Source organism: Ictalurus punctatus, chromosome 4 (genome assembly GCF_001660625.3).
Source record: "Ictalurus punctatus breed USDA103 chromosome 4, Coco_2.0, whole genome shotgun sequence".
Lineage (NCBI taxonomy): Eukaryota > Metazoa > Chordata > Actinopteri > Siluriformes > Ictaluridae > Ictalurus > Ictalurus punctatus.
The window spans coordinates 29130111-29151380 of record NC_071284.1 but is presented as its reverse complement, the minus strand read 5'-3'; the positions used below and the strand labels follow the sequence as shown (position 1 = coordinate 29151380).

The following is a 21270-nucleotide window of genomic DNA, read 5'->3' as shown; positions in this document are numbered from 1 at the left end:
TATAGCCTATATGATTATAGGGTATAATAATCGACCATGTTGGTGGTGTAAGTTGAGGCTGCTCACAAAGCGTGAACTGTCCTTCAAAATGTGTCTCCATGGTGACGCGACGTCATAGTGACAGCGAAGTAAACATTCAGAATCTCAGCTGTTTATATGTGGTCTGAGCTGCACGTGAGTTCCAGCGTCGTCCGCGCGAGCTTCAGTTGCGACATTTCCTAAAATATCACAATATTCCATTCTCACTTTTTTCTCTCTGTTTTTTTTTTTAATCGGAAAAAGAAAGCACACCGTGCGTTTTTTTTTTTTGGTTCTATTCGAGCAAGTTCTCTGATTTCAGGTGAGTGTTAAGAATAGAATTTAGTCTAAATGTAAAAGGACTGCTTGTGATACAGGGTTGTTTGTGTTCAGGAGTGTGATTGGAGGACGACTTTAAAGTGAAGCTGTAGTCATATAATTTCTATTCCATTTCAGGTAAACAAACTAATTCATGTCTGTTAAGTTACTGTTACCGCGTCCTTGCTCGTGCGCTTCGCAATGCCTGTTGCTATGACAACGTAGCATTCACGCGCTCCTTTGCTATTCCTTGTCTTTTCAATCTGAATGATAGAAATTCACCTTCGCATGTTTGTTCTGAACCCAGGATGAGCGCATATTCTCATTCATAGAGGAGATGCATTGTTTCTGGAATACCTGCACAGCAAAATCAGCAGTGTTGATTTAACACCCACAGTGTGTTGACACTTTCAAAGTCAGATTTACAAATATATGAATTCAACAGAGTAGCATAAATTCACCATTCAGCTGGCTGCTTGCACATGGTTATGTTTCATATCCCATATCAGCATTCTTTACACATACACATAGGTAATTATCTGGCCAAAGAAGAAAGTTAAATTTATAGCGGCTCAGAGAGAGCGCATTTGCTCTGCACCCTCTGTGTGTTCTTAATTTGCCATCACAATTCCACAATTCCTACTCATTCAATACAAATGAAAGTGTTTATACAGTCCACAACAAAAAGTTAAATGTAGTTTTATTCTTTAAAAGAACTTTTTTTTTTCTTATCTTGTTTTATATAATTTTTTAGTTATTATTTAAAAATGGCCGGTCTTTTATTTTTGTCGTGGACTGTACAGCAGTGTATGCATGGTCTTACCTTTACTTGTAAATGAAGTCCTTTCGCCTATCCTTCTGGACAAACATCTCTATGACTTTGGTGTAAAAGTCCTCTTTATCTTCTTTTAGTTTTAAAAGTCTCTGGCATCGGTCTTCCATTATTTACCACTTCCAGTTTTGATTGAAAGTCCAGTTTTGATAAATGCTTTAGGTTTTAGCTTATATATATATATATATATATATATATATATATATATATATATATATATATATATATATATATATAACCTTCCATTTTTGCAGTAAGGGCAAAAAAATAAATAAATAAACGGACTGATGCGGTGCACTTGACTTTCTCTCCTTGACTTTTTTAGCTAGCATATTACCCACAAATTGTGGGCCACAATGCCATTTGGCTGTAATACGTGAAGAAGAATAATAGCAGAACAAGCCCGTATGCTCACACACGCCCCATTCAGTGAGGCAGTGGTACTGGCTCCCTCCCCTCCTGATTTTTCACTGCGGCGTTATTTCAGATCTGCAAGACTAATATGTTATACACATACGTGAAATACATGAACTAGACTATGGAATGTGAGGACATATAATAAAAGTGTGTACAAACATTACATTGGTGACATACAGAGAGATGAATTGCACGTGCTCAAGTTGAGCAAAAAAAAAAAGAGCAGCTCAACCCAGTTTGTGAGGGATTGCGCAATCCGAGAGGAGGCTCAGCTCGCCGCTGCCTCCCTTCACGTCTTTCCCCCATATTTGAACAGGAAAATACACAAATTCTGCGATATTGACTATAAAAATCATTGGAATAATTGGAATCATGCAATAATTACATTTCTATCACAGATCAGTGGAGAAATATTTATTTATTTTTAAATGTCATTATTATTTTCATTATTTTTTTTTTTTTACATTTCATGATGACTCAGGGGAGGCACAGTATTCATATAAGTCCACTGGACTCAAATAAACACTCTGGGTGTTCATTCATCTCTATGGATTTTACTGTGTGTGTTATTTGTTGAGTTTCTGGAGATTAGGTATGGCCAGTCCTGATCCGTGGGTTGGTTCCTGGAGGCCTCACAAGCCAAGAGGTCCTATTGCTGCACTGTACCGCGGCCCCGGGCCCAAGTATGCCCTCCCAGCGGTTACAGGTAAATGATCGAGCAAACAATCAAAACGAAGGGTCCCGGGCTCTCAGGTTGCTTGTAGACTCTCAGAAAGAAGTGCGCCTAAACTGTACTGCAGTTTTTTATTCCTTTAATGTGTACGAGTGTGAGTCAAATGTAAATCTTAAAAGCGTGACAGTTGCAAATAGACATTTCCATCCATCCATTTTCTATACCGCCTATCCTACAGGGTCACGGGGAACCTGGAGCATCGGGTACAAAGTAGGGTGCACCCTGGACGGGGTGCCAATCCGTCCATCGCAGGGCACAATCACATACACATTCACACACCCTACATACACTACGGACACTTTGGACATGCATGTCTTTGGAATGGAGGAGGAAACCTGAGTACCCGGAGGAAACCCCCGCAGCATGGGGAGAACATACAAACTCCACACACACACAGGGCGGAGGCAGGATTCAAGATTTGAACCCCCGACTGTTGTGGTGTGAGGCGACCGTGCTAAACACTAAGACACCATGTGCCCTCAGTAGACTTTTATGAAACCTATTTTCAATAATCAAGATTTTAATTTGACTCAGCCTTGTATCTTTCATCTGGAAATGTGGATATAGTGTACCTTTAAAAAAATATATGGTGTATAATTGGACTGTAATTACACTGTAAAACAGTTACTGTAAAACATTTACTGTAAAACTTACAGTAAATAACTGTGAAACATTCAGAGTAAAATGCTGTAATACCTTTACAGAGAACATTACTGTTATGTTTACAGTATCATACTGTATATCTTCAGTAATATACTGTAAATTTTGCAAATCAAATACTTGTAATTGTAATTATAGTATAAAGTAAACCATAATCCAGTAATGTGCAGAATACAACTAAGCAGAAGATTAACCATGGCAGCTTTATAGTATATAAAAATATGATGATGATGATGATGATGATGATTATTATTATTATTATTATTACATACTAAATGTAGAAAGGTGTATGCTTGAGCGTACCACCCCAGTGACAAGGAATGGTACAGTACCCCTTTTTTTTTCTGAGTGTATTGCAATCGTTACAGATTTATTCCTGCATGTGCTTTTTGCTGATCAGGTGAAAGTGGGCATGACCCACGGAAATGGAAAGCTCCTGCATACAGTTTTGGAATACAGCATCAGCAATTAAGTGACAGCTGCTCGCCCGGACCTGGCTACCTCATACCCTCCAATATCACCAGAATCGGACGCGATGGCAACCCTGCGTATTCACTAAACAGTCGACCCAAAGACCCTCAGCTCTTCCAGACCCCAGGACCAGGTTGGAACACACCCACACACACAATAAACCTGCTTACACACGTACGGTAAAGTGTAGCTTGAAGAAAAGTCTCAATATATATATATATATATATATATATATATATATATATATATATATATATATATATATATATTGAATAAGTTATATATATAAATAACTTTTTTTTTGCAGGGACTTATCACCCTGAGACATCAGCAACAGCAACCTTTTATTCTGCTCCTGCATACTCACTGCACCCTCGGACCAAATTGTTTCGTAATGACCAAACACCAGGTACACACTACACCTCAGCATGAATCGCACATCAGATGCAGATTCTTATCCTCTAGCGTATACTAATTCTGTTTTTCCTCCACCCAGGGCCTGCTGCGTACATGCTTCCCCCAGTGCTCGGGCCAAAATCAGTGAGTAAAAGATCTGCCCCGAACATCTCCCTCAGAGGCCGCAGCAATATTGGCAGCTTCCATGAAGATTTAAAGAAGGTAAAAATCATGTGAAAAACACGTTAAAAAAAAAAAGGAAACGTTGGAGATCTATGGTTTTTTTAATGATAATAAATTCCTATGCTTCTCTTAGACACCAGGTCCTGGGACTTACACAGTTGTGGATCCAAACGTGTACAGACCAAAATCCCCGCAGTACAGCATTGTCGGCCGCAACAGCTTTCCTGGTGATACGACCAAGAAGCCAGGGCCTGGAGCTCACTATCCAGAGCAGGTAGGTCATAGATCTTTTTTCTATATAGGACTTTCTATTGACATAGACATAGACATAGTGCCCAAACTGAACCCTATCCTTAACTTCAGTAACTTACATTATTTTTTTTCTTCACAAAAAGTAGTTTCTCTTAAAAATAAGCATGTTTTTATATCTTAGTGGGGACCAAATATCTTCACAAGTATAGGAATATCTGACAGTTTGTACCTTGTGAGCACATTTAGTTGGTATAAATTATCCTTAAAAACTGATGGATATATATACATATATATCTTTGTAGGTGAACTTCACAAGAACCAAAGCTCCCAGCTTCTCCTTTGGTATCCGTCACTCGGAGTACACTGCCCCACTGATCCTGGATATCGCTGATTAACCATCACCTCACTCTTTTCTCTTAATAAAGACTGTGAAGCAGCAGAGACTCCCTAAATAACTCTGCAACACTTCAAATAAACCTTCCACAAATTAATTAGCAAGCCAGTTTACTACTGATCTGAGCCAGAGAACATGAAAATACACAGCTTATGTTTTTTGAGAGCGGTCTAGAGTGCAGTTTCTAAATAAAACTAACAGTTTGATCCATTTGTTGTTCTTACAGTACAATATGAAGAGATATATACGTAGGGCAAACAGCTCTGATCAGTAACATTGCCACATAGTGTCCTTGTTCAAAATCAAGTGGCTTGTAAGTAGTTAAAATGACAAACCATTTCGTGAAGTAGCAGTGGTGTTGCATAAATCATTCAATTTCTTACCAATGTGCTATATTTATTTAAAATTAAATGTATGGATGTAAATTTCTGTCGGTTGAGTGGAGTACAGTTAAGTAAAGATTTCCTGGCTGCAAATGAGTCTGCTGTCTCTGACAATGTATTTAAATGAATGTTAAATGTTGTTGCATCAAGCTGCAGGTAGGTAACCAGTTATTTTAAACGAAATCTCCTTCCCCAACACAATGAACATATAAATGAATCATAACGTGCATTAGACAACAAGATTTCTGACATTATTGCAACATCTCGGAATAGGAAAAATTACTCCGCATTGGGTGAGAGATCAAGTACTATTTGCTTTTCTTATTCGCGGTTAATCCTACAACTAATCAGAACACAAGTCAAATATTAAATACAATGGTTTGTGTGTGTTTATGGTAAATAAGGACACAGTCTCAGTGATGTGAAACCTGGTCATGCAGCACAGTCCTTTACCTGGGTTACACAAAGATTATTGAATGTTAATAGCTCCCTCTTGTGGAGAATCTTCAGTACTGTATGTACATATCTGTGTGTGAATCGTGTGCTAACTCAGTAGGTGGATTAGCTATTCTCAATTTGCCCCCAGTTGCGACCAGATGTGTGTAGAGTACCCAAACATAATTTGGGTTAATAATGTTAATAATTACTTGAGTAAGAGTAATAAACTATCCCAATGAAAAGACTCAAATAGCAATTAAGCTACTAATTACTTCGGATCTGATTAAAATGAAGGGAAAAATCCTGAATCTCGGACTACATGGAGAGCTATAAGTCACACCTCTCTTTGAAAGTCTGTCTGTTCTGTTTATACGATATCAAACCTGGGTTCAATATGAAGCAGCATATCCCAGTCCTGTGATGAGCATAATAACACACAACCTGACATTTTCAACACAAAATCTCACACACACACTCCAAAAAAACAAAGGTTTTCCTAACAGTTGACTGTCTTTATTTTCACAGCATGTTAACAACACAAACTTGTCAGCATCTTCATTTAAACAGGACAACAGAGAACAACAGAGACGACATTATATGTGATCTAAACAAATGATTAAAACTACATACTGTATATATTCATGCATGTTTAACAGTAACGGAACGCCATGAATGTAGCGAAGTAACGTTATTAAAAATGAATTTGAGTAAGAGTATAAGTATGGCCAGTTAAACCTACTCTTAAAGTACTTTTTACTCAAGTAAGTGTAATGAAGTAAATGTAGTGCGTTACTACCTGCCTCTGATTGTGACTGTGTGAATGTGAATGTATGTGTGTGTGTGTGTGTGTATGGTCTCTGTGATGGAATTGCAATGGCATCCCATCCAGGGCTCCCAGTGTTCCTAACCCATGATAAAATCAGTACATCTGACTACATTGATGTTCACTGCATATTAGAAGGCTTCTTCAGTAGTTATGAGGTAGATGATCCAGCATCTCCGCAGCCTCATAAACACATTTTGGCAAGCAGCAATTTGTTATTACATAGGTTGTATTTACATAACTCCTAGTCACACATTTAGCATATTCATTTTTGTTTTACATTTACAGATAATGCTTAATATTTAGGTACATATGGCCCTGCAAGACCAGCTAGCATTCCTCTAAAAAAAAAAAATTAGGACTCTGTCTCAGAACAGCAGGCTCACATTAAAAGCATCATACCACACCAATGTGACAAAGTATTGATAGCAAAACACGTGTGCTGCGAGGTTCAGAGTCGGTCTGCCAATCAGGAGATGTTTTACAGTGTTTGCAAATACATGTTTTAGGATATTGTCTTCTCTCAGTCATTCCATAGCAAAGTAGAAGATAAAGGAAACATTAGATCTGTCAGACAAGTGTGACTGATGTGATTTCCCATTCATCTGCTGAATACTTATGTCTTTTTCGTGTAACATAACAATAAAGTTAACATTGTCTACTATCCACTACTATTTTACTTTTACTGTTATTTAATATCTCAAAAGTTAATTCTTTCATTCAGTCATCTTCAGTAAACAATAAATCCTGGTCAGGGTAAGGATGTTTTCCGAACGCAAAGTGAAGTACAGGCTTGTTTGTGTTAAAATCAATATAATACACACTCTCTCATGGCTTAATGCTTTATTATTGACTGTGATAATTTGCATTGGCACACTACTTCAAAACAGCTATTATCATGGCTCCCAGGTGCAATTCTATCGTGGACCACTAGGGGCACCCTGACTGTGCTTGCAGAACTTCTTCTGTTGTCTCACTGATTTCCTGTTTTATCATGCTCACCTGTTGTTTTTCTTTATTAGTTAACCTATTTAAGTTCCCTGTTTTCTTTCATTTGTGGATGGAGCGGTATGTTCGGGTTATGTTATGGTCTACCTACCTACCTACCTACCTTCCTTCCTTCCTTCCTTCCTTCCTTGTATTATACTTAGTCTTTTTGTAGTGTTGGGTCAGAGTCGAGACCAAGTGCTTAACCAAAAGTCCAAAAGGGACCGAGTTGGACTCAAGTCCGAGTCCTTAACTGCAGAGTCCAGAAAGTAATTAAATTAAAAAAAAAGATTCAAAATTGCAATTGTAAGCTTAACACTGAGCTGTTAGATTAATATTTTAACCTTCACAAACCAATTGCAAAATAAATGTAACAAAAAATACCTCTATTATATTGTGGCATTGCTATTTAATATTTTTTTTTAATAAAAAAAATAGTTTCAATAAAAAGGGATGTAGAGGTATATGTAGAACTTTTATTATATTACAAGTGTATAAAAATGCAAAATAACCTGTTTTGTTATAGTATCACCCTATTTTGTGTCCTCAAGTCCGAGTTGACATTTCAGTTATTTGATAGAGATAGAGAGTACAGAGTAGAGTTACATTCAGCAGCATGTCATAACAAGGTTCATGCTTTATTACTGCTTTTAATCTGTCTATGAATCACAACAAACTCATTTCTGAACACAGCCCTGTTCTTCCTTTTTCATTTTAATTTCTAAAATGAATTTTAAAAAATCCCCATCAGCAGGTTTATGATATTCACTACATTAAGAAGTCCATTTCACATGAAATTCAAGACTGGAATCACCAAATGCTAATGTTTAGGGGCGGGCGATATGACTACAATCTTTTTTAAATTGTTTATTAGACTGGTCACTTTAAGACCTCATGCACTGATCCAATATACTGTATTGACACAGCTCCGATTTTTACAACAATTTTTACTCCCAACTGTTTACATTCACTTAAGATATAACCGACTGTGTTTGCATGAATACTCGGCCAGACCTGCATTTTGACATGATGTGTGTATTTATTTGACTGTCCAACCGTAATAAGCCACTAAAGTGAATTTAATAGTCTCTATGCACAAACGCTGCTTACATATTATGGGGCAGGGGTGGCTTGGCAGTTAAGGCGTTGGGTTACTGATCGGAAGGTCAGGGGTTCAACCCCCAGCACTGCCAAGCTGCCACTATTGGGCCCTTGAGCAAGGCCCTTAACCCTCTCTGCTCCAGGGGTGCTGTATCATGGCTGACCCTGTGCTCTGACCCCAGCTTCCTGACATGCTGGGGTATGTGAAGAAAAGAATTTCACTGTGCTGTAATGTATATGTGATCAATAAAGACTCATCATTATTTCCGGTAGAATCTCAGCCAGCGACTTTACTTTTGTATAGCATTAAATATATAGTGAAGTGTACTACCAGCAAAACTCAGATTCATTTTACAATGATTCAGCTATTATAGGTATTATTGTTATTATTATTATAGTATTATTAGTATTATATACAATTATATTAATGGCTTCCAGAAAGTTAAGGTATCAACAGCAGGAAGACAATAGTTCGGCCGAACATGTTTCAATGTTTATATGTTTAAATGCATCTTTATATTTTTTTTTAGTCTGCATCAGTGATTAAAAGTAAATATAATGAAGGTTAATGTTTTATTTAAAAAACAAACTCAAGTAAAAGTACTATGATTTAACTATACTCAAAAAAGTACCATTACAGTGAACCATGTACTCAAGTTGTCAGGGACTGGAGGAGGAGGTGGATGCAAGTGCAGATAATTTATTGTATAAAGTACATTTTAATTAGATAAATAAATACAAATAATGCAAAGACAGGAATTAACTGATAGAAAACAGAGACTTAGCTAGATTCGCTAGTCGGATATAGCATGAGAATACTCACCCTAAAAATTGTCGATGTAACTCGAAATATATAAGCCCTTCTCTTTCTTACTGTTGGGTGTAACAACTGACTGCCTCACAATATAATTAACACCATTCACAGTAATCTAGGGAAGGTATTGTAAACATTGAGTGTAATAAGTCATACTTTCCTGTGCCATCTTTACACAGTTATCACCAAAGCGGCTTCTGGCGCGGCACCAGATGTAACTGAGCTGGGTGAGATAAAACACAGAAGCGATTGAGCATAGAGTTCATTTGGTACACGATGAGGCAGATTTCTGTGTGCACTTCAGGTGTGTGAAGAAAAGCCACATTGTCAGGAAGGGAGAGTACGTTCGTTCATAATCCGAATCCAGGATTGAGTACCCAACTCTATCTTTTTGATAGTTTAAGTATTTCTAGTTGTTCTGGTTCCCTGGTGTTTCCTGGTTTTCTGGTTCCTCGTGTCCTGTTTTTTTTTAAAATAAAGTTCTGCACATATATCCGCCTCCATGGACTCTCCCCCTTAACAGAATGCTCCAGCTACACATGGATGCAACAGAACTCCAGTGCTGTGATGGGAGTGGGTTTTGGCTCTTGAGGTTCACCTATAGGAGGTACATTTGGGGCAGTGGGATAGACTGGATTAGGAGACGGTTTGTGGTTAGAAGCTGGAGGCTCGCCACTGCACTCGTACCCCGCCCCACTGAGATCCTCGGCTCCCCACTGAGGATGTCGCTCCGCCTCTGTGTCTTGCTGAGGTCGTCACCCTGCTTCCCTGTCTTGCTGCGGATGTCGCTCTGCTTTGTTCAGCTGAGGACATCGCTCTGCTTCATGGTCCCATTACAGCCGTCAACCTCCGCCCGTCCCAGCTGGTGAATTTACCCTTCCACCCCAACCCCGCCCCCCAACTTGTTGGCACAGCACTGCTCCCTTGCTCATCTGGGGACGTCCCTCTGCCTCCCGTCTCGGCTGGGGACGTCGCTCTGCCTCCCGTCTCGGCTGGGGACGTCGCTCTGCCTCCCGTCTCGGCTGGGGACGTCGCTCTGCCTCCCGTCTCGGCTGGGGATGTCGCTTCGCCTCCCGTCTCGGCTGGGGACCCCGCTCCTTTCCATTTGATGTTATTTGTACTATACATAGTCTTTTTGATAGTTTAATTATTTTCTAGCCTTGTTTATATAGTATTCCTTAGTTTCTGGTTGTTTTGGTTCCCTGGTGTTTCCTGGTTTTCTGGTGTTCCTAGTGTCTGTTTCCCTGTGTTCTGTTTTTTTAAAAGAAGTTCTGCATCCACGTCCATGGACACTCCCCCATGACAGCTATTAGCTACACAAATGTCCCTGACTCTTCTATTGTCCTTGACAGGGGTGTCCAATCTTTTCTGCCAAGGGCCGGTGTGGGTGTAGGTTTTCATTCCAATCAAGCAGGAGCCACACCTGATTCCACCTGGTGTTTATACAGTCGAGCTTGGCTTTCAATAGACTCAGGTGTGGTTTCTGCTTGGGTAGAGTGAAAACCTACACCCACACCGGCGGTTTCCAGAGAAGATTGGACAAGCCTGCTCTATGATCATTCAATTTTATACTGTCACATATCCATGTTTGTACAGTACAGTGAAATATTGTACTGCTAGAAAACTAGGATCCAGCATATCTTGTAGGGATTTAAGGACTTCCTCAATGACCAATCAGTAGCAGGTTGGCAATTCAGGGATTTGAATTCATAACTTTCTGAGTAAGATGCCACCACTGCTCAAAATGATTGTTTGGCCTGAGTTAAGTCATTGTGTCTGGTATTATCTAACTGTCCATCTGAATGGTCACTGAAGACTTTACTGGTAATATTCTCAGAGGATGGAGTTTGCAGTGGCTGTAAAAATAAGGGAAAACTCTCTCCCTAAAAGATTGTTTAAAGATGTGCAGACAGATGTTACGGGCTGAGTCAGTAAAGATCACCTTTCCCTTGTTAAAATCCACCGTAACCCTGATCCTATCAATCTTCTCGCTAACCCGCAACAGCGTCAGGATCTCAGGTGCATATCCTTTACCGTATTTGTCATTGCAAAAGCCCACATACCACAACCCAAACCGCGAGAGATTTTCTCTGTGCTCATACACAGACTCTGAGATGATTCCCACGGCCCAGGCAGTGTTGTCTCCAACCTCGACATCCCAGCAGTGTGTGCCTGAATTAAAGCCCTCAGAGCCTATGACGCTCACATAACCCTCAAACCTCTCTGAGTTATCAGGAAGCTGCTGAAGCTCGCCTTTATACGCCACCGTGATCAGATCATCAGACACTATGAGGCCAGCGTGGGCAGTGTTGGGGTCAAACACCACAGGGGCTAGAAAGAGAGAGGGAAAAAGAGAACGAAGAGGCGTGAAAAAAGCTATATACTACATACTTTTCATGGAAGTTTTCTTGAGCTAATTCAGAAAATTAAAAAAAGAACTGAATTATGAATAAGTAGCATTAAAAAAAAAACAAACTTGCAGTACAATACCCTTAGTACTCACTGTATCGTACAAAGCCGTGCATCTTCTCTGACACTTGGAAGCTCAGGTTGCTCAGATGCTTTGCCACATTGATCAGAACTCCAGATAATTTCTCTGGATTTTCTAGTTTGGCTTGAGTTCTAGAAGAAAATTAGAAAGTTTAGTTTGGAATGAGAATAAAAGAGGAGACCAAAAAACAGTCTATGTTTTACTCACCTTTCAAGTGAAGTGTTGTAGTTCTACAAAGAAAAAAAAGAAATATAAATTCAGTGTTAATTGTACGAAAAGAACAAATGAACCATACAATAATTTCACAAGTAGTAGCTGAAACAAATGCGGTCTGCTGTTTTACCAACAGAAATGGCAAATCTTCTCCTTGTATCTGTTTCTCAATGGCATTGATGGTGTCAATGACGTTGGATATTTTAATTGTGATCTTGTCAATCTTTTTCTTCATTGTCTGACTTCTCTGCTCCTCTTCCTCTTTCAGTGCAGTTATTCTGGCCTCCTCTTCATCCCAGAGAAACTGGTGAAGCTTTTCGAATTCCCTCCTGACCATTGCCTCTGTGTGTTGGCTCTGCTTCTAGAGAGAGAGAGAGAGAGAGAGAGAGAGAGAGAGAGAGAGAGAGAGAGAGAGAGAGATAGATACAGAGTATATGTAAATATCTTTATTGAAATATAACAGTACTTAAAGTACTCTTGGTCCTCACCTTAATATGCTCTCTGGTATTAACACAGGACTGTTTGAAGTCCTCATAGATTTTAATCTTCTCATGTAAGGGCTTCAGTTTCATTTTGAGTGCCTGCTGCAAGGGGGGTTAAAACAAGGAAATATTACAAAAATAAATACTGTGTAACAGATCAGCAAACCAATACTTTTTCTATGTCTCAAATATCTGAACATGTGCATTGCGCAAGACTTTCAGGAAAATTATGTTGTCAAAATCAGCCTTTTGTCTTTCTATTAGCAAGGCAGAAAGTTCAAAAGTCTGGGAGGACTCGTTTGACAGGACTTTGCACTCCATGGGCTCTGCAAAGAATATCTTTCTTTAAACATGACTGAAGTTTACATATTTGCTCTAAAACATTAGCCAATTGTAAATGTGAAGCATTAAAAACTAAAGATACAAGTAAATATGTATTGCATTGTATTTAAAATGTTAAACTACCTCCATACCTTGAGGTCTTGTGATGCTTCCCGTATGGAGCAGACAGTGTGCCTGCTGTGTAATGTGGAGTCCTTGCACTTGGTGCAGAGAGGCCTCTGATCCTTTACACAGAACAGAGTAAGAGCTTTATGGTGTATACTGCAGAGCCCCTCCATTTCCACTGACATCCTCCGGTTCCGCTCCTTCAGTACCGCCTCGCACATGTTGTGCAGTACGATGTTCAATGGAGGCTCAGGGGTGGAGGACACGGTCCTGCAGATGGGACACTCTAGAGCTCCTCGCTCCTGCCAGAAAGTGTGCAGGCAGCTTTTACAGATGCTGTGGGAGCAGGACAGGAGGAAAGGCTCCCTGAAGATATCACAGCACACAGGACAGGAGAAATCATCTTCAGTCAGAGAGGGTCTGGAAGCCATGTTGTTGCATGTAGAGGCAGTGGAGCATCTGTCTGTCCTGGTAGCCTTCTGAAATTTATACTGAATACAGAGCTGTAGGGTGGAGCCAGTGTGAACAGTCACACTGGACACAAACACACACACACACACACACACACACACACACACACACACACACACACACACACAAACAGAGAGAGAGAGAGAGAGAGAGAGAGAGAGAGAGAGAGAGAGAGAGAGAGAGAGAGACAGAACTGTTTGCACTAATGATTAGCCATTAGATTCATGTTACAACTGTTTAAAAAAAGTTAATGTAGAGATTAACATAGCAACCCTGCAAAAATAGAACTATTTAAGTCAACTTGATGTTTGAATTTATAAACTTCTAACCGAGACATTTAATAAGTAATTAAATGAATAGAAATAGACTTTAAACAACATGTTTTTGGATGTTCAGTTCATCATAGCAAAAGCAACTTAATGGTTCATGATAAACCTGTAACAGAATGTAACAGCTCAACTCCAGAAATGTCTATTTCCAGCCTGCATATGAAGATTGTTTGTAGTACTTATACTAGAGTATTTCAGATTCCTTTCCATTTTTAACCTGTGAGTGCTGTCTTTAACTCTTTCATGTTTTAGATTATAAAGAATCACACCTAAGATCATAGAGGACATCATTTCTGGCTCAGAAAATCTGGAAGCCTACGTGCGAATGATATGGTATGTATGAAATGTTGACAGGGGACATATTTTAAGAATGGAACAGTGAGATTAATTGTCAAGATAACTTGATTAATGGACATTGCGATAATAAAAAAATTATTTTCTACACCATGACCTTTTACCCAGATGTGACCTGAACTTTGGCACAGATATTGTACTGAAGTAAGAGTAAATATGCTTGTATTATAGATGTGGAAATCGGTAATATTGAGGTTATAAACCTATCTGTATAAGGGTTTGTTTCTGTAAACAATTCTGCATTATCTGATTTGGGTAAGTAGAATCTGATAACATTGAATTTCTATGTTTAGTGTGTAAAAATATATTTTTTGTCTGCTTAGAAAATGCCAACTAAAAGTTAAAGTTAATGTTAATTTGTAAGATCTTCTCAAGTGTGTGAATTAACAAATATTTTTAAAAGAGCGGTGAAATTAAAGAGCAGATACAGCCGGGTCCATAAGTATTCGGACAGTGATGCAATTTTCGTAATATTGCCTCCGTACACAACCACAATATGTGTGGTTAATGTCTCTTTTTATTTATATGCTGATGATAACCAGTTGTACATACCGTTGAAAGCTGGTGACTCCATTCAACCACTGTTGGACTGTCTTGACGATATTAAAAAATGTTCAACAAATAATTTTCTCCAACTTAATGAAGACAAAACCAAAATAATTGTTTTTGGTACTCTGAGATTGAGAGATGGTCTGAAAAATGAGCTTCGTAATCACTTCCCCTCAATTTCTTATGATAGGAACCTTGGTATCATCCTGGGCTCAGAATTATGCTTAACCAAGCAAATAAATTTGGTCGTTAAGAATAGTTTAATTTTTTTTTTTTATCAATTATGGATTATTTCTAAACTTAAAACATTTTTGTCTTTCCGAGATTTGGAGAAGGTTATTCATGCTTTTATCCATTCGTGCTTAGATTATTGTAATTCACTGTATTTCAGTCTTCCTCAGTCATCTCTTGCTCGTCTCCAGATGGTTCAGAATGCAGCTGCAAGGCTGTTGACCAAGGCAAAGAAATTTGATCATGTCACCCCAATTTTAGCATCGCTCCATTGGCTCCCGGTCCATTTTAGGATTCGATGTAAGATTCTGTTGTTTGTCTTTAAAAATCTTAATGATCAAGCTCCTTGTTATCTCAAAGATCTTCTTACAACACATTCATCTAACAGATTTCTAAGATCTTCTGACAGGTTTCTTCTGTATGTCTCTCGAGCCCATTTAAAAACTAAGGGGGATAGAGCTTTTTCAGTTGCTGCACCTCATTTATGGAATCATTTGCCACTGGATATCTGCCTTGCACCTTCAATGACCACTTTTAAAAAGAGGCTGAAAACATATCTATTCTCCCAGGCATTTTAATCAAATTTTTACTATTGTCTGTTGTCTGTCTTTATTTGGTTTTATTCTGTTTTTTATTTTACTTTTCTTTACTCTGTTCAGCACTTTGGTCAGCTTTGCTGTGTTAAATGTGCTTTATAAATAAAATGTACTTACTTTCTTACTTTACACAATAGATTTGAACTAAAGCAATCCCGATGTGATCGAATGAACACTTTCAGCTTTAATTCAATGGCTTTTACAAAAAAATATTACATTAACCATTTAGGAATTACTGCCATTTTTCAGAGTCCCTCCATTTTCACAGGCTCAAAAGTAATTGGACATAATCATAAATATAAGGACTCTATAAGGATTATTTTTAATACTTAAAAGGATGGAACCCACAGACATCAGCAAAGATCTCCATTGAGATGCTTTGCCAGGCCTTTACTGTACCCACCTTAAGTTGCTGCTTGTTTGTGGGTCTTTCTGTCTTCAGTTTTGCCTTCAGTAAGTGAAAAGTAGCTCAATTGGATTGAGGTCAGGTGACTGATTCTGCCATTTAAGAACATTACATTTCTTTGCCTTAAGAAGCCCTTGGGTTGCTTTTGCAGTATGTTTTGGGTCATTATCCATCTATAATGTGAACTGTACTGTTCTGTTGGTTTTGCAGTATTTGACCGAATCTGAGTAGAAAGTATAGCTCTATACACTCCAGAATTCATCCTGATACACATGCCCATGCCATAACACTTCCTCCACCATGTTTGACAGATGGTGTACCAACTACAATACACAAGGACGATGATGAATATCAGCTTTAGGACTTTATTCAAGAAGAATTATCCAAGCACAGTAAGTAATCTTCAAGTCAAATAAATGTAATTTACAATCAATGATTGTGCCACACAAGGCAAAATAATGGAAAGATCACAGTAACAAGAAACTTAATTGAAACGCGATTGAATAATTTGTCTTTAACATGAAAATGATTTGTCTGATTAGGTTATTGAACAGCTTGATCATCAAATTTAAAGCTGGCTTATACATAGTTCCCACACCACAGTAATGTTCTTTATTTTTTACTTGCAATTAATTCAGAGAAACAAGAATATCCCTTAACTTCTGGAAACTCCCAATACTCTCTCAATACTCTCTGAATAGTCTCTCAATACTGTGTTTGTTCACTTTAAATCAGGCATGAGAATCTTATGGCCCTTAGGCTGGGACTGGCCTGATAAATTTTATAATCTGGCCCACCAAATGAATTTAGAATCCGAATTTATAAGTTAAAATATTCTTGTGGACTTTAATTAAATTTAATGTTTTGCAAAAAGAACTAGGGCCATAAACTCAGCTACAGACAACATATGCTAATGATATGTAATTCTTTATTAGCAAACAAAAAAATGTTATCATGTCACTTTCCAAAATAACTAATTTTGGGGTTTCACAATGGGGTTGCAAGGCACCTATATATTTCATTCACTGTGTGCAAGGCAGGAGAGCTCACCCTTGGGAGCTGCCAGTCCATCACAGGGCACCATCCACACACTCATACACACACATCTAAGGGCAATTTAGTATAGCCAGTGCACCCATCTGCAGAACACACTACTTACTGTGCTGAATGGTAGCATTGCCTCATTTGAAAATTCCCCGAGATGTGAATGAGTACATAAGTGTGTGTATGTGTGTGGGTGTGGCGCCTTTGTTGTAGCCTCAGATTCCTGTTCTTGGCTGACAGAAGTGGAACCCAGTGGGATCTTTTAATAATAATAATAATAATAATAATAATAATAATAATAATAATAATAATAATAATAATAATAATAATAATAATAAAAAGCAGTGATGGCTTGAAGGTTAAGGCTCTGGGTTACTGATCGGAAGGTCGGGGGTTCAAGCCCCTGTGCTGCCAAGCTGCCACTGTTGGGCCCTTGAGCGAGGCCTTTAACCCTCTCTTCTCCAGCGGCGCTGTATCATGGCTGACCCTGTACTCTGACCCCAACTTCCTAACATGCTGGGGTATACAAAGAAAATAATTTCACTGTGCTGCACTGTATAAGTGACAAACAAAGACTCATTATCTTCTGCTGTTGTAGTTCACCTGCCAAGCCATGTTGTGCATTCTGAGATGCTTTTCTGCTCACCATAGTTGTAAAGAGTGGCTATTTGAGTTACAGTAGCCTTCCTGTCTGCTCAAATGACAGAGGCCATTATCATCTGTCCACCTGCAGAACTACCACTCACTGGATGTTTTTTTGTTCATCATTCTGTATAAACTCTGTAGACTGTTCTGCAGGGAAGTTCAGCACTTTGCAGCACTTGCTGATTGGATAATTGCATGAGTGAGCAGGTGTACAGGTGCTCTCATTAAAGTGGCCTGTGAGATATATGTACATACATTATATATATAATACACACACATTTGGCTTTTTTTTGGTAGGGAATAGACTGTTCATCTGCAATGTACATAATAAGATACCATTTAAAGAGAGACAGCTTTGGTGTCTGGTATTATCTAACTGTGTATCTTAATGGGCATTGAAGATTTTGCTGGTAATATTCTCAGAGGATGGAGTTTGCAGTGGCTGTAAAAGTAAGGGAAAACCCTCTCCCTAAAAGATTGTTTGAAGATGTGCAGACAGATGTTACGGGCTGAGTCAGTAAAGATCACTTTGCCTTTGTCAAAGTCCACTTGAACCCTTATCCTCTGGATTGTCTTGTTAACCCGCAGAGGGGTCACGATCTCAGGTGCATATCCTTTACCATATTTGCCATTAGAGAAACCTATATACCATATACCAAACCGTGAGTGGTTCTCGCTCTGCTTACACACAGACTCTGAGATGATACCCACGGCCCAGGCTGTGTTGTCTCCAACCTCAACATCCCAGCAGTGTGTGCCTGAATTAAAGCCCTCAGAGCCTATGACGCTCACATAACCCTCAAACCTCTCTGAGTTATCAGGAAGCTGCTGAAGTTCGCCTTTATACGCCACCGTGATCAGATCATCAGACACTATGAGGCCAGCGTGGGCAGTGTTAGGGTCTAGTGAAACAGGGGCTAAAGTGAGAAAGAAGACAGAGATGGTGAGAGTGATCTATGGTCATTTTTATGAACTTGTGATAATTATAACACTTTTTTTTTTTTTTTAAAGAACTGAATTAGGTAAACAGTAATAGTTTCACATTTGTAATGCATCATGCTTAGTACTCACTGTATTGTACAAAGCCGTGCAACTTCTCTGATACTTGGAAGCTCAGGTTGCTCAGATGCTTTGCCACATTGATCAGAACTCCAGATAATTTCTCTGGATTTTCTAGTTTGGCTTGAGTTCTAGAAGAAAATTCAGAAATTTAGAAAGACATGGAGTGCAGTTAGTTTGGAGTGAGAATAACAGAGGAGACCAAAACTGTGGAAATCTGTGTTTTGCTCACCTTTCAAGTGAAGCATTGTAGTTCTACAAATCAAGAAATATAAATTCAGTGTTAATTTTGCCAAAAGAGCAAATTATTGAATGATACTATAGTATAGTAGTAATTATAGTACTATTATTGAACAAAAGCTCATTTACCAGAAGAAATGACAAATCTTCTCCTTGTATCTGTTTCTCAACGGCATTGATGGTATCCAATACACTAGATATTTGAATTGTGATCTTGTCAGTCTTTTTCTTCATTGTCTGACTTCTCTGCTCCTCTTCCTCTTTCAGTGCAGTTATTCTGGCCTCCTCTTCATCCCAGAGAAACTGGTGAAGCTTTTCGAATTCCCTCCTGATCATTGTCTCTGTGTTTTTGCTTTGTTTCTAGAGAAATATACAGTGTACAGTATACAGTATCGAGTTGTCAGTTTATCACGTGCAGCTACTGTATACATACAGGGGCATACTGTACTTTGACCAACTATAGCCCAGCCTAATTGGTCAGCCACGCTGTCCTAGTTGGTGTAGATGTCTTCTATTGGAATAAGTAATGTACACTTGAAATCATTTTAGTCCTCACCTTAATGTGCTCTCCAGTATTAAGACAGGATTGTCTGAAGTCCGTATAGATTCTAATCTTCTCATGTAAGGGTTTCAGTTTCATCTGGAGAACATGCTGCATAGGGGTGAAACAAGGAACCATTACTATTATTATTACTATTATTATTTGAAAATCTGTATCTGTATGTAAGTAGCATGCTGCCTGTGTATGTAGGAAATGCATGTACATATCAGCTCAGCAGCTTTTGCGGTTCCCAGACCTAACCATTTCTTTGCTGCACAGTTATAACTTGCTGCATTCTAATATCACATATCTTGGTGTAATATTATTTCCCCCAGGTGTGTGTTTACAATTGGTAACGCCATTCAATTGTCATTTATTTCAAATAGGTCAATAGTGAAATGTATATAATAATTAAACACTTAGCTAATTGTTTTTATGTGATTTACTGACAAAAGGAATTATGGAATGCACAGGCAAGTGTGAACCAAGCATACTGAGAAATTATACTTGAAAAGTGTTTCAAAAACTTTCTTTAATGAAAGTGGAAGCATCCAGCCAAAAATGCACTCAAGTGAAAGTCTAAAAGTTGCTACTTTTAAATGTACTCGGGTATTAAAAAGTAAAAAGTACACGGTTTTAACTGATGAAATTAGGTTTGACACAGCGGATGATGAGCTTTTTACATGGATCAGTTTGACTGGATGCTTTAAGCCAAAATGCGAATAACATGTGTGGTTATTAGATCAGAGAAGACGAGCCCTTCGAGAATCGTAAGTGCTTTGAATATCTAGATAAAAATTAAATAAATAAAAAGTTGTATTTTTTTTTGGAGGGAGGAGGGGGGCGTTCTGGGGTTGGGGATTAACTAACAGTACAATTATTCAATTTCAATAATTGCTGGGCACCATGGAGATATGATACAAGTACGAAAGTTGATTGACCGTTTTCTGTACAGCTGAAATGAATGAAGTTCATATTTACTTATATTTCAGTTTCACTTGATCAAATTTCTGGCTGTTTTATGAGCTGCTGGTTGTTAATACGATGATCACTCACTTGCTTCTGGTTACATTAAATCAGTGTCAATTGTTTTGGTCATTCTTTTAACTATAGGATATAGTATGTGTATGTGCCTGATACATGGTGAAGTTGTTTGCAAAGTTGTTTGCAAAGTTCCGCATGTGGTAGACAAAAGAAAATACTCAAAGTAACTAAACACCTTATGTAGGTGAATTGTTCTGTCACTGTGTATTGTGTAAGATTCTCTTTAATATTATGCTGTCAAATACGACGTTCTGGGAGGACCTGTTTAACAGAACATTTGACTACTAAAGGACTCAACTAAAGATTACGTGTTTAAAGAATTACTTAAGTACACATTTCATCTGTCAAACACTGTACTACTCATAGTGACGAACAGTAAAAACTGTTCTCATAAACCAACAGTGTAAATGTATAACGAGAATGTGTATTGGATATTCTATGTTAATCCTGAGAAACTACCTCCATACCTTGAGGTCTTGTGATGCTTCCCGTATGGAGCAGACAGTGTGCCTGCTGTGTAATGTGGAGTCCTTGCACTTGGTGCAGAGAGGCCTCTGATCCTTTACACAGAACAGGGTAAGAACTTCATGGTGTATACTGCAGAGCCCCTCCATTTCCACTGACATCCTCCGGTTCCGCTCCTTCAGTACCGCCTCGCACATGTTGTGCAGTACGATGTTCAATGGAGGCTCAGGGGTGGAGGACACGGTCCTGCAGATGGGACACTCTTGAGCTCCTCGCTCCTGCCAGAAAGTGTGCAGGCAGCTTTTACAGATGCTGTGGGAGCAGGACAGGAGTAAAGGCTCCCTGAAGATGTCATAGCACACAGGACAGGAGAAATCATCTTCAGTCAGAGAGGGTCTGGAAGCCATGTTGTCGCATGTAGAGATAGTTGAGAATGTGTCTCT

The 21270-nt window shown here is 38.7% G+C and overlaps 3 protein-coding genes across 6 annotated transcripts; 1 reads left to right on the top strand and 2 right to left on the bottom strand.

The window, feature by feature from the left end:
* The first annotated feature begins 126 nt into the window (after positions 1-126).
* odf3b (outer dense fiber of sperm tails 3B) lies at positions 127-5153 on the top strand. 4 transcript variants are annotated; one of them, XM_017465094.3, is made up of 8 exons: positions 127-340; positions 412-474; positions 2164-2291; positions 3379-3582; positions 3757-3858; positions 3946-4067; positions 4162-4302; positions 4583-5153. In XM_017465094.3, exons 3-8 carry the CDS (start codon positions 2180-2182, stop codon positions 4673-4675), a joined length of 774 nt encoding a protein of 257 aa, XP_017320583.1. In that variant the 5' UTR covers positions 127-340; positions 412-474; positions 2164-2179; the 3' UTR covers positions 4676-5153.
* A 2608-nt stretch (positions 5154-7761) lies between these two features.
* LOC108264750 (E3 ubiquitin-protein ligase TRIM35) lies at positions 7762-13333 on the bottom strand. Its single transcript, XM_017466594.3, has 6 exons — positions 12880-13333; positions 12413-12508; positions 12055-12285; positions 11919-11941; positions 11724-11842; positions 7762-11551 (listed from the first exon to the last, which is right to left on the bottom strand). Exons 1-6 carry the CDS (start codon positions 13282-13284, stop codon positions 11007-11009), a joined length of 1419 nt encoding a protein of 472 aa, XP_017322083.3. The 5' UTR covers positions 13285-13333; the 3' UTR covers positions 7762-11006.
* Positions 13334-16138: 2805 nt separating this feature from the next.
* Positions 16139-21270, bottom strand: LOC124627004 (E3 ubiquitin-protein ligase TRIM35). Its single transcript, XM_047153311.2, has 6 exons — positions 20830-21270; positions 19334-19429; positions 18907-19137; positions 18770-18792; positions 18550-18668; positions 16139-18395 (listed from the first exon to the last, which is right to left on the bottom strand). Exons 1-6 carry the CDS (start codon positions 21232-21234, stop codon positions 17851-17853), a joined length of 1419 nt encoding a protein of 472 aa, XP_047009267.1. The 5' UTR covers positions 21235-21270; the 3' UTR covers positions 16139-17850.